This window comes from Uloborus diversus, unplaced genomic scaffold (genome assembly GCF_026930045.1).
Source record: "Uloborus diversus isolate 005 unplaced genomic scaffold, Udiv.v.3.1 scaffold_677, whole genome shotgun sequence".
Classification (NCBI taxonomy): Eukaryota; Metazoa; Arthropoda; class Arachnida; order Araneae; family Uloboridae; genus Uloborus; species Uloborus diversus.
Genome location: NW_026558876.1, coordinates 53,045 through 71,374, shown reverse-complemented (window position 1 = coordinate 71,374; position 18,330 = coordinate 53,045). Strand labels below are relative to the sequence as shown.

At 33.5% G+C, this 18,330-nt stretch overlaps 1 protein-coding gene across 1 annotated transcript in view; it reads left to right on the top strand.

The window, feature by feature from the left end:
* LOC129233739 (src substrate protein p85-like) overlaps nt 1-18,330 on the top strand; it is a 44,910-nt gene that overhangs the window by 1,809 nt on the left and 24,771 nt on the right. Inside the window, exons 3-8 of the mRNA XM_054867716.1 lie at nt 2,235-2,364; nt 3,787-3,897; nt 4,134-4,188; nt 7,408-7,515; nt 7,747-7,971; nt 17,313-17,423. Of these exons, the coding sequence (XP_054723691.1) occupies nt 2,235-2,364; nt 3,787-3,897; nt 4,134-4,188; nt 7,408-7,515; nt 7,747-7,971; nt 17,313-17,423 (740 nt within the window). The remainder of the gene's footprint in view (nt 1-2,234; nt 2,365-3,786; nt 3,898-4,133; nt 4,189-7,407; nt 7,516-7,746; nt 7,972-17,312; nt 17,424-18,330) is intronic.

The window sequence follows — 18,330 nt, the reverse complement described above, 5'->3', positions numbered from 1 at the left end:
TATGCAGAAGCAGTAAACTATCTTTATACTTGTGTATTAACATAGCTGTACTAAATTTGGTGGTATCTTATATTGCAAAAAAATAGAAGTGACAGACATAGTATTAGGATAACTAAGCATGATAATATTAGATGTCATCAAACTTTGCCCGTTGCAGTAAGCCCTTAATATCAAAGTTATCTATGGTGTGGCCTTAATAATGTTGTAAATATAGAACGAACTTGGAACGAGTGGTTTTGGGATTTACGGTAGATATTAAATTTTTACAGGGATTTTTTTTCTCTAAATTTAATATTTACATCTTGCTATAGTGCGATATAGAATGAGTCCAAAATCAAAATTTTACCTACAGATTTGGTTGATGCCTCCAAATGTTGGTGCCCTGTGACCGTTCCCCCATATGCCCATGTGTTAATCCGGCCCTGTCTCTAATTGATTATTTTAAATGTGTTTATTTGTTGGATTTTTTCTTTCTTTTTCATTTATTGGAGCGCTCAAATTTTATATTTCACTAGGTGCACCAAGCACTGTTAACCCCTGCTAATTCCATTACCCGAGCAATGCCGGGTACGGGAATGCTAGTATATATGTATATATATATGTTATCTCAGGACATTGATTTTTATATATTAAGATTTTGTTTATTTGGCGAATGATTTCCAATTGCAAAGAGTTGCTTTTCGTTTTTAAAGAGTTTTTAGTCATTTTATTTGAAGAAAGCGTTTATTTTACATCGTTATGGGGGGGGGGATGAGTGATTTTCGCTTATTCAGAGAACTGTTTTTACCTTTATCATTTTTTTAAACGATATCTTTTTTTATTGTTTTATTCTTTTTCATATGTGGGATGTTGCAACGGGATTTCCCGTTTGTTCTAGATTGGTAGTTAGTTTTTTACACTTAATATCTGAGGACGCTTTTTATCCTTTGAGTATGGCTGACAGAACAAACCATAAAGTACGGGAGAAAAAATAGTTAATAAAACAACTGCTCAGTGGGCATTAGATAAATCAAGTTGTAATAAATATACGCATTCTGACACCAAGCAGCTTAAAACCTTTTCTTTTTACTTATTTTTTTCAACAAAACAGTTGAAACGCTTGATAGTTTATTGAAATTTTTTTACTTTTCAATTTACAAAGTTTGAACAGAACAACGTCTGTCGGGTCCTTTAGTTACCTATAATTTTTCCTAATTTTGGGAGGATCCCGGGGTCCCTGGATTCCTTATATATATGCCCTTGTCCTTAACCGATCTTTAACTGTTATTAACGATCCTTTTAAAGTATTGATTATATTTGCAAACACAGACCATCCACATTTTATTGTTATACCTATGTTTAAGCAAGAACTTCTTTGTATACAACATTTTTAGTTTTTTTTCCTGGTGCTAAAATTATTAAGCTGCTTGATGAACTGACTTTGGAGCAAGCTACATAACATTGGCCGTGTGAAAAAAAGTCTTCTCTTAAATCGATCCCTGCTACTTTTAATGTCTGTCCTTGTGACTTATTAATGGTTAAGGAAACTGCACTCTTCTAACTTCAAAAGGATAGTCCGCCTGTGATGATGTTCTTAAAACTTCGTTTCTAGTTTTGAAAAAATGAAAGCAAAAGACAGAAACATTATGATTTGACTTGAGAAAAGCCTCGAAGAATCACGCGAGAAACAAAAACAATATCAAATTTATAGTTCGTTATCGACCAAAAGTTGAGATGAAGTACTGAATAATGATTTGAATGGAGGAAAGCCTTCGAAAATAAGGGATTTGAATTTCAATGACAGGTTTTAATTTCGCAGAAATTAAGAGGTTTTAATTAATTTCTCCGAACTAATTGAGATTTCAAAAAATCCTTTCTTAGTGGTTACTTTCGTAATCATGCGGACATGCCTGCCAAATTTCAAGTCTGAAGCTTCAGCGGTTTTGGCTGTGCGTTGATATATATATATATATATATATATATATATATATATATATATATATATATATATATATATATATATGTGTATATATATATATATATATATATATATATATATATATATATATATATATATGTATATATATATATATATATATATATATATATATATATATATATATATATATATATATGTATATATATATATATGTTATCTCAGGACATTGATTTTTATATATTAAGATTCTTCGCCTAGTTGTTCTACCTGCTCACCTTTTCAACAGACTTATAATTTTTATGTTCATTATTTTTAGCATTCAAGAATTGAGGAGTAATGTTGTGAAAGATGATGCTGAATTAAAGAAAAAGAGTTTGGAAAGTGGTCCTAAGTCATCCTTTGGTTATGGAGGAAAATTTGGGGTTCAAGCTGACAGAATGGATAAGGTAAAATAAGCAAAATAGCTTTTAAATTCTTCAATTTTAGTTATTGAATTTCAAGTTATTTCAAGTATATAACTTTAATGATTTTTTTCATTTCTAATAAAAGAACTTTTTATAGTTAGATTTTCGATTCAAGACGAGATAGAATAATCATCATGTTTAATTCTTAGAAGTTAGCCTAACTTAATCATATTCATAGTTTTAAAAACTTATTAAATAAACATTTAAAACTTTTATAAAACAAATTATTAAATATAAAAAGTAATAAACTTAAATTTTTAAATTACAACACTAACTACTAAAATGCTAAATTACATAGACTTTAATGCATTTTGCTCTTCTTTTATTGATTAATTACATGATCTGAGCTAAAATGATGTTTGCTGAAATTAGTCGGACCTCCATATATCGAAGCAGCAAATTGCCGGAAAAAAAGTTCGATATATAGAAATTTCGATATATAGAAATGATCTTAGTTTATCATAAAAATCTTCTATAACATTAAAGTTAAAAAACTAATTTTTGGGTATGAAACTCAATTTCTAATTTATACGAGCATCCGATTAAATGAAAGTTAATCATTAAAAAATTAAATGAAATATTTACTGTGTGAGAACTGCATTGTTTCTAAAAAACCAACTGTAATGTTGTTTCATGTTTTTGAGTGAAAGTTTTCTGTAAGTTTCAGTACTTTTATTATGGCTTTCCGAATTCTCATAACAACAGGAACTCTGCTTGCTGACCAGAAATGACATTTTTTCGCCTTCAGACACCTTCATTCTTCAGCAATTCAACTTCATCCGCAACATTAGGGGTTTTCGTTTTGACGATGGTAGTCGAGAGAAAAGTTAAAAATCAATCTACTTAACTTGAATGATTTTCACTGAAGCTAAAAAGACTAGGAATGATAAAAAACAGACAAAACGGATAACTTGAAACTGGTTTTACTGTATTACTGGTTAGAACTAAGATTCTAAATAAACTTGAGCGAGTTTAAGAACTTCAGAACTTAAAAACGACCTATCTACACACCCCGCATCCCAAGATTCCTTATGAGTTTCGTAGGAACCTTTGGTGAACATAATTTTCTCCCCTAAACTTAATTTTTCAGGAGACAAACTGTCGAAAGTGGAAAAAAAATCTACGAATGACTCGGGGGAAAAAAATCGATATATACAGGTTTTTTCGATATATGGAAACAATTTTTCTATGTAAAGGACATGGAAGTTTGCTGGGATTTCGATATATAGAAAATTTTGATATATGGAGGTCCGACTGTATGTAGTTTTTTCATGTTATGCAAACATACTGTTCTGCATTTTGAAAATAGTGTATCCTTTTTTACTTTTTGTCTTTATGAGGAATGACTTAGTTTTTAAATGCATTCTTAAATATATTTTTAAAATCTCTTTTTTTTTCTTTCAGTCTGCTGTTGGACATGATTATGTTGCTCATATTGAAAAACATACTTCTCAAGTAGATGCCGTAAAAGGATTTGGGGGGAAATTCGGTGTCCAAGCTGATAGACAAGATAAGGTACTTAAATTTGTTGTTTTAAAATTTCTCCTCTCTTGGCCATGTCATTTTCAATTTCAGTTACAATCTCTAAAATGTTTGACAGTTCAATGATTTGCATTCTTAATTTTTTTTCATACAAAGTTGCTGGGGATAAATACTAATTTTATGTTTAAGAAGGGAATTTTTATTGTTGTAACTATGAATTTATTATTCTTTCTTTCTTTCTTTCTTTTTTTTTTTTTTTTGCATTCCAGTCTGCACTTGGATGGGATCATCATGAAAAAGTTGATAAACACGCTTCTCAAAAAGGTATGTTACCATTAAAGTTTAGGCTGGCATAGTAAAGAAAGGAAGAGCAGTTTTATGTTTGGTTGATTTTGAAAATGAGTTAAAAATGTCTTTTTCTAGTACAGTGAAACCTTTTCAAGCAGCCACTTGTCTTAAGCAGCCACCCCTCTTATCGACCATTTTGTTGCGGCACGAATTTTTTAGTATTAGACTTAATTTTAGAAAAACCTCTAGCAACAGCCATCCAACCTTTTTGGACGGCCAGCAAGTGGCTGGACCCAACCCATTTTTCAGGAAAATCTATTCATTATCTCTTTTTAATCTGCAGCTTTTCAGTTCAAGAAGGAGACGTTTCACTGGCTGCTAACGAATTTCGATAGTTTTGGAGTAAAAATGATGCTTAAGCTTATTTTATCAGTTGATCAGTGTGTGTGTGTGATTTGGGTTGCAAAGAATACTGTAAAAAATCTTTTTGTGAATCTCGAACAACATGTTGAAGTTCTGAGCAATATGAGCACAGAAAATTGGTGAGAGAATTAATAGAGTAGGATTTAGAATTATTTCCAACACGAAACAGCAATTGATTGTTTTTATAATTAGAGTGCCCACTGAGAGAAACATTTTCTGGTGAGCTATTAAATCTAATACAGAACAAATATATTTTTGCGCCTTTCATGTACTAATTCACTCTTTGACAATCAATTTATACTTTGTACATTTTGTAATCACCAGCAAGCTAAACTTTGAACTGAAGTGATTTAGGGGATAATAAATAAAGTCATCGGAAATGTGGATATAATGACAACTAAATTGGTTAGAGATTTACATTTTGAACTGAAAAACAAATTTTAAAACAAGTGTTGAAGAAAAGTAAAACCTTAGTTACAAATTGTATCCTATTTTTGAAATCATAAAATAATTAAATAAAATATTATTTCCCTTTAGAAAAGCCTCAAACTTAATTTTAAGTGATAGATTAGCTTATATTATGTACGTAATTTAGAAATTACATTTCAACTGTAAGGAAAACCCTTTAAAATGACCACCCCCTTTGAACAGTCAAAGTGTTACGGAACGGAAGGGTGGCCGCTCAGAGAGGTTTCACTGTTTTGTGTAGTTAATGTTTTAGTTCAACTTTTATTTAATTGTTCAGCAATATATTATTGTATTGTGCAGAACCTGGCTAGAACAATACATGGTTCAGTAATAATTCCCTGTATAACAGTAATAGTTTTGAGTTTCCCGTTAATTTGCACAAAATATAATGTAAATTCCTTTTTAACTTGTCCTGTTTATCCTTCTACAACAATAACTTTGTTTTAAATACTGGCAAATGGGAAAGCATTTGCTTATTTTTTGATCCGCTTGAAACCAAGCTGATGACATGCACCCTTTCTGCAACTAGTAAAGATCAGTTTGTCTAGTTTCCACCTGTTATGTCAAATATTAGAGTGGTTCCTCCCTTAATTGTGCTCCTCTATGCATTTCTCAGAAATGGAAATACAATTGCATAACCTTGATTTAATGATTGTCAAGGACTGGAAAAAGTTGTCGTTAAATGCAGTCCTTCAATTACATCTTCAGTGCAGTCAAATCCGGAAAAGTGAAATGTATCATTGAATTGAGGAAATCGTTAAATCAAAGTTATGCTGTACTGAATCTTGCTGGTTGCAAATTAATAAAATCTAAAATATGCAGATGAAGAAAAAAAATCAAGACAAATTTGATTGTATTTTAAATTTAATTGGACAAATTTATTCTTCACGTCAATCAAGAGTCTCAGTCATGGGTAGAGAAAGAAAAGTTTTGCTCTGATCCAAAACTTTTGGTGTCAAATTTTGCACCCAGGTTTTTAAATCTTCATGTAAATTTACAATTTTTGGTCTCCAAATACAACTTATTGCTTATTTCTAATACTAATTTGATGGTTACAGTATTTATTCGTTTTATTTCCCTAAACCCTTTAGGCCTTAGTTCTAAAGTTTTTACTGCTTACTCGTTCTCGCTGATGATGTTTCCATTACAAAATGAAGTGTTCTTTTTTCACTTCCAGTTCATCGGCTATCTCTCTGTGCACAGCTATATGTGTGTCTGTGTATTCATACTCATACATGTACAAACACAAGTGTATCAAAAAATGAAAAGCTTAGATTTGGTTATCTATTTGCAACTGTTCAATAAAACATCTAGTGCAAAAAGGCAAATATTGACCCAACAAATTTTTATTTTATGTTTTTGACTTTAAGGAGAGAGGAAGATAAAATTTAAACTAATTATTTGTTTTATTATCAATTGCAAAACAAACTTCGAAATAAATAAATAATGCTTCAATCAAGTTTTTATAAATTTATTGCAGGAAATAAAATTTTTAAGAATGTCATATATATTAACATTTTATGTTATTACCGTGGGCAAAAAATTTAGAAAAATTACTTTCTGAAGCATTTTAGTCACTTTTTGAGCAATGGCTTTTATTTTATAACTAAACTGCAAAAATTAATTTACAACTTCATCTGCATACCCTCTGACCGTGACAAGGGCGCCCATATCGGGGGGTAAGGGGGCTCAATCCCCCCTTTGAAATTAGAACTTCCTTGCTTTTAGTACTTTTTTCTTTGCAGAAATGTGAAAACATTTCTTCTCCAGCCGTTAATGAATAAGTTATTAAAAACATCGAATTTTAATAACTCTAATCTGCATTAAAATCAGTTTCCATGGGGAAAATATCTGAGCCCCCCCCCCCTTTTACAATTTTTCATATGGGCACCCTTGCACCCTGCAGTGTGGGGGAGGGGGGTTCCAAGAAATTGAAAAAAAAATTGAAAAACTTATCACTAAGACTTATTAATGTGGCAAACATCATCGCCTCAGAAACAATAAGACATCTAATCCCAGAAATAACACCAAGATATCTTACTGTTGCTCTGAGGCGACGATATACACTGCTGACCTCTGGGGAGGAGGGACCCTATAGATTTTGTTGTAGGAGGGACCAAAAATTATATATTCTGGTACTGCTGAAATTTCACTGTATAACTTCCGTTTCAAAATTTAATTGCTCTTTTGCACTATATTCTCACATGTTGGTGACAAATTTCACGTATGCAATATTGTACTTAATGGTTAATTTTGGTCTTAATTGATGAAATTTTATTAATTAACTCGACTGCTAATGCATTTCTAAATAAAAAAAACCTGCATTTGTTTGGTTTTGACTTTCTTCTCTTAACTTTACTCCAGATTATGCATCAGGATTTGGTGGGAAATATGGAGTTCAGAAAGATAGAGTGGACAGAAATGCTGTTGGTTGGGATTACATTGAGAAAACAGCGGAGCATGAATCACAAAAAGAATCAGCTGTTGGGTGGGATTATCAAGATATTGATGGTTAATTCTTCTTTTAATTGATGACTTTTCTATTATATATGTATGTCGCAGTGAAACAGTTCACATGTAACATGTTTGATAGTAAATTTTGAAAAAAAGGTTTGCTTTTTTAATTAACTGGACTGCTAATGCATTTCTAAATAATGACAAGCTGCATTTGTTTGATTTTATTTACTTCTCTTAACTTTACTTCAGATTATGCATCAGGATTTGGTGGGAAATATGGAGTTCAGAAAGACAGAGTGGACAGAAATGCTGTTGGTTGGGATTACCTCGAGAAAACAGAGAAGCATGAATCGCAAAAAGATTATGCCAAAGGCTTTGGTGGAAAATTTGGAGTTGACAAAGGAAGGCAGGATAAATCAGCTGTTGGGTGGGATTATCAAGAAAAAACTGAAAAGCATCCTTCACAAAAAGGTAATTTTGTATAATTAGTGAAATAAATTATTTATGTTAGCTCTTTAATACCAATAATTTTTGTTTAGTTTTATTTCAATGGAAAATAGGTTTGATCAACATATTTAATCAACAGGTGTGTTTACTGGACAAATATCTTTGTATTTTGGGATGTGTTGTTGACTGTTCATTTTGTTCACATTTACGGGCCTGAAGAGAAAAGGAACTCTTCAACTTTCATTCAACCAGGCCCAGATCTTCGTACGAGGGGGTGGGGGGGGGGGGTCCATTAGTCCAGAAAATTAAAAAAAGACATTGGGGAAAAAAAACAGCATTAAGACTTATGAACTTTGCAAATATACAAGGCTGGCCTCTGGGGATTTACAGATAAGTTAATATAAAGGTAGATTATTTACATGGATAGGTTAATTCTTTTTCCATGCGAATATCACCTGTGATGAAAAAGAAAGGAAATAAAATTAATTTCATTTATTAAATTATTTGTGTATAATTCGTAGAAATCTTAGAATTCTAAATTTCACCTACATATTTTCATAAAATTTGATAGGCTTTTATCTTTGAAAACATTTTTGTAATATTTAGCTCTGTTAAAGGAAAGTCAAAATTTGATTCAGTTCGAAAATTAAGAGTCAAAAGTTTAAAAAAAAATTATGTGTTGAATACAAGTATGCATTAGCCCTGAAATTACCTGAAAAATAAATGTATTTGTAGACAAAGGGATCAAAGTTACTCGAGGTAGAGGTACCTGTCAACCAACTGTACTACAGATTTTATAGATTAGTGGTAGTGCGAAAGAATTGTACATGCATGCATAGTTCAATGCACAATACTAACAATGTGAAAATGTGATATTTATAATGCTTAATAGGGTCTTAGTTTCACATATTTTCTGTAATATCTTGGATAATACCAGGTCCGGCTATTAATTTCCAGGACCAACTTAACTGCAGGAGATCGAAAAGCCGAAAGATGGCGCTAATGATTACATATTGAAGATCGTTTTTTTGCTCATGTGCAGTGCTATCAGCCTCACTCTGAAGTAAGTGGTTCTCGTAGAAAGGCACATTAAAATGTAGTGTCTCAATTCCTGTTGTCGCTATAACGCGAACTTCCAGTGTGAGTACGGATTGCGGCCGACCTGTGTGAGGATCATCATCGATCTTTCATACCCGCCCCGAAAGTTTTTAAACCTTTCAAAAGCTATTGAGCGGGATAACGCTGTACAGTTGATTTTTTGCAAACAAATAATGAAAAGAGAAGTACAACTTAAGTTGGTCACCTTATGACATGCGTTACTATAGTGGATTTACGAAAAATATAAACTTTGGTTTCCAAAAGACTATTAATACGTGTAACGAAATCAAGAGGGCGCCATCGACTTGGCTGAGTAGTGGAGGGATGACGGAACCCTGGACCCCTGTTGGGCGAGATGAAAAGGGGGGAGTCGAAAAAACTTCCTTGGAGAGTGAGAGTGGAGAGGACGAGCGGAAAGGAGGCTGGAAGGTACAGCTGAAAAGGTTGTTTCGAGGCGAAGAAATGAGCCTTCTGAAATCGTTGAGTGCCATGTTTCCCGGAACCCCTGAAAGTTTCCCCTCCTCTACCTGATGATGAAATGTGGAAATGAATTATGCCCTCGAGAGAATTCACGATATTCCTCATATTGACTGGCCAAAACTTTCACGAGATTTGTTGATCCACGGGGCCCCGCCATTACGAAGGATGCAGCGAACGAACAGTAAGTTTTTGTCATATTATTGGTGACCAATTTGTTCCTATCATATTAAGGCTATGATATAATTGAATTTTGTCAATGTGTAAGGTTTCATGTAATTCCAATACATTTATGTTAATTAAACTTTTCCTTGTAATCTACGAAAGTGTAATGTTTCACTATGCCACGTGGTTTTTATTCTTTAGGAAAAATAGTGATATATTTGAGTAGCATGTGTTACGATAATTAAGAATAAATTTGGATTTTAGCTCAATTTGGATTTTTACGGTACGATGCAATTAGATTGCGGATCGCCACCACGTGACGCCATTTGACTCTGTCTGGTAAATTGGCTTGTTTGTGATTAAGGAAATATTTATGAACTGGGTTATCGGACTGGATAACACAAAAGCTATACGATCATAAAATTTAATTACGGAGTTAAACGTTATTTTGTTATTTTTTTTGGTTGATAACAGAAGCAAACAGTCCGTACAAATGGTGCCGTGCCATTTTTTTTTCATGTCACCTTACACACTGATTCGAAGTACTGTGGACCTTTTTATGAATTCATTGTATGATATATGAAATGTTGTGCATTTATTTTTAATAATTAATTTTAATTTGGTCAAAAAATTAATTTTGTGTACTTCACGTTATATTATAAACAAAATGACTGCACCGGAGCAAATTGTTGGTTCTTTTATGCCTTTAGGGCTAAATTTTTTCCAGCTTTCTAACCTGCCTGTTTTTAAAGGCAGAGATTCGACTGTAGGGTTAGAGGAATTTTTAGAGCGGATATCAGAGGCCGCGATCCAGTGGAAGTGGACAGATCAAGAAAAGTTGTTCGCTTTGAAAGATAGACTATATGGGGAAGCTAGGGAGTGTATGCGAGAGTTAGGGGAGGATGCGAAGGATTTTGATAGCCTAGTTCGCTCGCTGAAAAGAAATTTTAGCAGAACCACACCTCCTAGTGTAGCATTACATGAATTTTTGAATTTTAGACAACCTCCAGATATGCCTGTAGAGCGTTTTCTCGCCCAGGCGGAGCAGAAAAGTAGAAAGTTAGATTTCGCTACATCAGGGGCGTCAGTTGAGGACCAACGGGAATCGGCGGAAACTCAGAGAAAGCATTTTCTTAAAAGTATGCTGTTGTCAAATTTATGCCCTGAAATTCTTAGAGGAGTAATTTCCAAAAATCCTCAGACTTTGGAAGAAGTTAAAAGCGCCGCGTGTATCGAAGAACTCGCTTGGAAAAGCGCTCGATTAAATTCTAACCCTTTTACACAATATACAGAAAACCCACAAGTTTTTCAGTTGTCGCGAGAGCCAAATAGTATAGAAAATAAGTTAACTAATATCTGTGAGACTTTAACAAAACAAATGTCATTATTACAGGAGAAAGTAGATGGGTTGGAAAAACAATTGGCAACTCCCAATAATAGAAATATGAATACGAATCATAGAAGTCATAGAAAGGTTGGGCCATGCTTTCGCTGTAAGCGGATGGGGCACTTAAAAAAGGACTGCAATGTCGATATTGGGTATCAAATTGATCAAAATTTAAACTAAAAAGGGAAGCTGTGTCTACTCCTTCACTAGCAACAATTCCCATAGTCTGTAAGGAGATTCTTTTTCAACATGAAACGAAAAGTAGTTTACCCATTATTAACGTAAAAATTAGTAAAGCAAATTTTTTAGCACTTTGCGATAGCGGGGCATCCTTAAATATCACTGAAAAACAATGCCTTCCAGAGAATGTTGTTTTAGAGGAATGTAACATTGTGGTAAGAACTGTAGGAGAAAGATGTGTATCTCTAAACAGGATGGTTACATTGCCAGTAGAAATCGCTGGGATCACTAGAAGTGTTTTGTTTTATGTTGCTGATTTTCCTCTGTCTAAAAATTTTAAAATAATACTGGGCAATATGTTTTTTCAACAAAACAAGTGTGTTTTAAATTATGAGCAAAATTGTATTTCTTTTGATAAAGTTTCGTGTTCATGGTTCACGGGTAATGAGCAGTCAAATGAAAAAGCAAATCTAATTATGACTAATGAGACAATTCAACATGATGCGGTTGGTAAAACTTGTAGCACAGTTAATGAGAAGGCAAATGTAATTTTACCTACTGAGACAATTGAGGAAAAAGCTCATTTTGAAAATGATTATGCTTATGTGCAGAGCAAAAATATTTTACAACCTTTTTCACAGACTTTAATTAACGTTAAACTAGAAAGACCAGTTGACTCGGAATTGTTTATGGTTGAGTCGTGTAATAAGTCTGAAAAAGAGTATTTTGTTGCTCGTTCAGTGCATAAGTCTAATGACAATTTGATTTTTCCTATTCTAGTTTTAAATCCAACTGATGACGTTATTCACTTGAATAAATTAACTAAAATTGTAAATTGTTCACCAGTAGTTTCGGAAAATGAGGTTAAAAATGAAATCTTCGCGGTTGAAAATGAAAATCAGTGGGGAGAATGCGCTGAGGTTGATTTGCATTGGGATGAAGATTTTGATTTATCTCATTTAAGTCCGGAAACTAAGTTTAAACTTTTAGAATTTTTGGATAAAAACAAAGATGTTTTTGCAAAGTCTGTACTTCAATTACCGGGTTGTGATACTGTTTTGCATAAAGTCCCTTTGACTGATGATGAACCGGTTAGAAAACGCCCATACAAAGTGCCATATAACTTAAGGAAGGAAATGAATAATCAATTAGATATTTTGATCGAGTCGGGAATTCTGGAACCCTCCACTTCGGCATTTTCTGCACCTATTTTGCTGGTTAAGAAAAGCTCAGGAGATTTTAGGCTTGTAACAGATTTTAGAGCGTTAAATGCAAAGGTCGTCCCGGATTCCTTTCCTATTCCGATTATTAATGAGGCTATTGATAATTTAAGCTCAGGTACTATTTTTTCGACACTGGACTTAACAAGCGGTTTTTTTCAACAAATTGTGGCGCCTGAAGATAGGCATAAGTTAGCTATTACCTCACACAGAGGACTATATCAATTTACGCGTTCTCCTTTCGGACTTAGAACTTCCGCAAATTCGTTTCAGCGTCTGATGTCAATTGTTTTATCGGGATTAGAGCCCCTAAATATTGGAATTTATATTGATGACATAATTATCAGCAGTAAGTCGATTGAGGATCATTTTCCTAAATTACAGGTAGTTTTTGATCGCCTGCGTCAGCATAAGTTGAAGCTAAAACCAAGTAAATGTAAGTTCTTAACTGAAACAATAAAATACCTCGGTTTTGTAATTACAAAAGGAAAAGTTTATCCTGACAAAAGTAATCTCGAAATTGTTCAAAATTTTAATATCCCGAAAAGTAGGAAGGACGTTCGATCATTTTTAGGAGCGGTTAATTACTATCGGAGATTTGTTCCGGATATTAGTCGTAGGGCTATAAATTTGACGAATTTAACAAAAGAAAAATTAAAGTTTAAATGGACAAAAGAAGCTGAACAGGAATTTTTCGACTTGAAGTCAGCTCTTATTAAAGAGCCTTGCCTTTCTTTACCGGACATGACAAAAGATTTCCACCTTTATACTGATGCGAGTAATACTGCAATAGGTAGTGTGTTATGTCAGTTAGACGGCTCAGGCTACTATAAGCCCATAGCTTTTGGTAGTAGGAAATTAAATATGGCTGAAACTAGATACTCTGTAACTGAGAGGGAAGCTCTTTCAATTGTATATTTTACCAACTATTTTCGACAGTATTTGCTGGGTAGAAAATTTTACATTTACACCGACCACGCTCCCCTGACTGGCTCTTTAAAAATTAGAGACTCTTTTTGCAGAATTGCAAGGTGGTCACTTTCTCTATCCCAATTCGAATATGAAGTAAAATTCGTGCCCGGCAAAGTGAATAGCGTGGCCGATTTTCTCAGTAGGCATGTTAGTTCTTGTAGAACTGTTCAGGGTCACATTTTTATGAATGAGCAAACTTCTGAGCTAGACGTAATTATCCCAGAAGTAACTATGGAAATCATAAAAGGGGAACAACTCGAGGACGATAGATGTAAGCAAATTCGGGAAAATATGAAAAATAAAATGCCAAATAAGCCATCGAATTTAAAGTTTTTTGAGAAGGAGGGCATTCTTATGTGTACTGACACGAGCATGGGCATTGAAAAAAGAAAGGAAAAGTATGTCATTCCCCAGTCTTTGATTAGGAATATTTTCCAACTCCATCACGACTCGCCCTCTGCTTGTCATCCGGGGATAAGAAAAACTTTGAAGAAACTTAAGGACTTGTACTATTTTCCAAAACTACGACAGCACACAATTAACTGGATTAAGTCTTGCGTAAGCTGTATGGAGCGTAAAGCCCATAATCCAAAAGTTAGTGCGCCTCTACAAAGAATTCCTTTGCCAAACGGCCCGTTTGAGAAAGTATCGTTCGATATTGTTGGGGCTTTACCCATTACTGAATCGGGAAATAGGTATCTTGTCACATTTATTGACTATTTTACTCGCTGGGCTGAGGCTTTTCCGGTTCCTTCTATTGGTAGTGAGGTTATTGCTGACGTCTTGATACAGTACATTTGTCGCTATGGTACTCCTAAGAAAATAGTTTCTGATAGAGGTTTGAATTTAATTAGCGACAGTATGAAAAAAGTGTATTCGGCATTTAATGTGAATAAAAGGGAGGTGATAGCATGGAGGCCCCAGTCCAATGGCTGCATAGAAAGGGTTCATAAGACTTTAGGGAATTCTTTAAGTCATCTAGTAAATCAATACCATAACGACTGGGATAAGAAAATTAATTTTGCTTTATTAGCATACCGTACATCGGTTCATGAAGCAACAAACTTTTCGCCTGCGTTTCTTGTATTCGGGAGGGAATTTAATTTACCTAATAGTTTTTTAAATGCTCCTCCCACCTTTTCTTACAATGATAACATTGATTTTGCTAATGAAATGTTAGTAAATTTAAATAAGACATATAACACTGTAAAACAAAACTTGACAATTTCTGCTGAAAATAATGAAAAACGCAGAAAGACAAAAGCTAAGGACAAGGACTTTAAAGTAGATGATATTGTATATTGGTATAACCCAGCGATAAAGCCTGGACATTGTAAAAAATTTTATAAACATAACGAAGGTCCATTTAAGATCACAAAAGTCCTATCGCCTGTGGTAGCAGAAATTTCAAAAGTCAATAAACCAGATGTTAAGCGTTTGGTTCACTTTGAGAATTTAACCCTTGCTACAAAAAGGAATGAAATTTTGAGCTCGAAGTCTGATGATGATGCTCAATCTGAGAACGAAAACAAAGGTCAAAGCCATGATACTGCTATTGACCAGAATGACGTTGCCCCAAATGTTGTGTTTCCTGGAGTTATTGGTCGATTTGTACCTTGACCGTATAATTTACGACCACGTCGCCATGGCAGAGTTGTATAAAACATTTATCAGCAAGGAAAATAATTCTGTGTATGTACTTGATTATAGATGTATGTTTTCCTAGTATTGCGTTTCATTACTATGTCATTACACTGTATCTCTTTTTATTTAAGTAATATTTTACATGTATGTATTGTATTCCGTATTCAAGGATATTTTTCATTATTTCTTTTATCGTATAAGTGTATCATGCGTAAAACGTTTCTGGTTAATTTTTACTGGTCCACAAAGTACTTCAGTTTAATTGCTATTTAGGGATTTTTGTTCTTGTAAGCACAAAATCAACTGTACCTTTTGTTTTCTGATTTTTTTAAACTTTTTGATCTAACGTGATGTTGCATTTTGGGGACTGTATGCGCGCTACTGTCTTTAAAGTCTGTATTTCGGGGTTTGTTCACTTTTGAAGGGCAAGGTTGGTTCTTGTAGCCGCTGTGGTGCTTTGTCGTTTTGTTGTGAATAGGCTTAGATCAATACCTCCTTGGGGAAAACGGTTAACTTCATTTGCTTAAATTAGTTTCGGTTTCATTAACATGTATCATGTGCAAGCAAAAAAAAAAAAAAAAATTTTTTTTTTTTTTTTTTTTTTTCGCGGGGAGACGTAGGTATTTGTACAGTTGATTTTTTGCAAACAAATAATGAAAAGAGAAGTACAACTTAAGTTGGTCACCTTATGACATGCGTTACTATAGTGGATTTACGAAAAATATAAACTTTGGTTTCCAAAAGACTATTAATACGTGTAACGAAATCAAGAGGGCGCCATCGACTTGGCTGAGTAGTGGAGGGATGACGGAACCCTGGACCCCTGTTGGGCGAGATGAAAAGGGGGGAGTCGAAAAAACTTCCTTGGAGAGTGAGAGTGGAGAGGACGAGCGGAAAGGAGGCTGGAAGGTACAGCTGAAAAGGTTGTTTCGAGGCGAAGAAATGAGCCTTCTGAAATCGTTGAGTGCCATGTTTCCCGGAACCCCTGAAAGTTTCCCCTCCTCTACCTGATGATGAAATGTGGAAATGAATTATGCCCTCGAGAGAATTCACGATATTCCTCATATTGACTGGCCAAAACTTTCACGAGATTTGTTGATCCACGGGGCCCCGCCATTACGAAGGATGCAGCGAACGAACAGTAAGTTTTTGTCATATTATTGGTGACCAATTTGTTCCTATCATATTAAGGCTATGATATAATTGAATTTTGTCAATGTGTAAGGTTTCATGTAATTCCAATACATTTATGTTAATTAAACTTTTCCTTGTAATCTACGAAAGTGTAATGTTTCACTATGCCACGTGGTTTTTATTCTTTAGGAAAAATAGTGATATATTTGAGTAGCATGTGTTACGATAATTAAGAATAAATTTGGATTTTAGCTCAATTTGGATTTTTACGGTACGATGCAATTAGATTGCGGATCGCCACCACGTGACGCCATTTGACTCTGTCTGGTAAATTGGCTTGTTTGTGATTAAGGAAATATTTATGAACTGGGTTATCGGACTGGATAACACAAAAGCTATACGATCATAAAATTTAATTACGGAGTTAAACGTTATTTTGTTATTTTTTTTGGTTGATAACAGAAGCAAACAGTCCGCACAACGCTTCCTCGCCCTAAACTTGTTTCCACATTTTATATGTTTCTGCAGCTGTCTTGCTGAATTTGAAGCAAAATTTAATGTTAATTCTTTGCTCCACTTTTACTTCGACGAGAGGAATTTGAGCGCTACGTTTTAATGCATCTTTCCACAAGAGCTACTTACCTTAGAATGACGCCAATTTCACTGCACATGCGCATAAAAATGCTTTTCAACATGCAACCATTAGTGCCATCCTGGAAATTAATGGCTGTACTTCGTATGAATGTAATGGTGGCTTAAGAATGTTATTTCATATATATAAGAATCTAATTTTTTTAAAAAATGCATTTAAATGGTCATAAATACATTTTCTGCACTCTAACTATGAAAAATCATTAGTTTTATAAATAAAAAAACCTATTTCGCTAAAATTCACTTATCGTGGTAGAGGCTAGAACAGATTAACTGCAATAAACAAAGATTGACTGTATCGTTAAATCTTTTTAAATCTAAGTTGAAGTGTTAAATATTTATTGATACATAATTGAAAGTAGCATTTTCAAATGCTTCCTTAAATTGATTTGCTTCTAAGTTAACTTTTGTTTTAACTATTTTTGATTGCTTCACAGATTATGCATTAGGATTTGGTGGAAAATTTGGTGTTCAAACTGATCGCCAAGACAAGACAGCTGTTGGTTGGCAGTATATAGAAAGAGTGCCAAAGCACCAATCTCAGATTGGTCAGTCATATGGTTCTGAAAACTAAATGAGCTAGTAGCATTTTGACTTGCATAACACTGCTGCTTTTCACTTACTCAATAATGTGCAGCTTTTATTTTTAACTCACATTATTGCATGATTCATTCAAATAATTGTGTTCCGTTTTGGGAACTGATGGTTGCAGTTAAGTTGGGAGAAAAACTCGCATTCTTTGACATCCGCTCATTTAATTCAAGGATGCCATTTGTAACTTATTATTTTGCTTGTTTTAAGTAAATGGGGTAACATTTAGTATTTATAGATGCTTAAAAGCAGAAATAAAATCTTTTTCTTAGTTTTTTTTGGAGGAGGGGGGGGGGGATATTTTCATTGATCAATTAAAAAATTGTGTTAAATAATTGCCTTTTTAATGCAAAGAACATATTGCAATTTCCTTTTCAGCGTTTTTCTCATTTTACTGTTGAAATCTCTCGACATTTCTTGGATCCATAGTTTACTAAATAACTTGAAGCTTTAAAATATTATAAATATGTGATTATAACATAAAATTGAAATTCTTGGAACAAAATATAAATAGTAATGTTCATTTGTTTTAAGAAACCTTTCATCTGGTTTATTTTTGTTTACGTAAAAGTTTTCCGATCATACAATTATGTTTGTCATTGTTATTATTTTTGACATATTGATATTTTTACTAGTGCATATTGCAAAGTGTCCAAATTTCAGATCTTGGTAATTTAATTTATCAAGAAAAAAAAGAAGAAAAAAGGAATACCTTTCTTTAAAATTTAGAATCTATAAGAATGTACATAAGCTTTTTGTTAATGTTTGCTGGGATTTTAAACAATTTGTAGATAATTAAAACACGTGTGCCTTAAGCACTGTTGTAAAATTGTTTATTAGGATTTAAGGAATGCTATACATTTT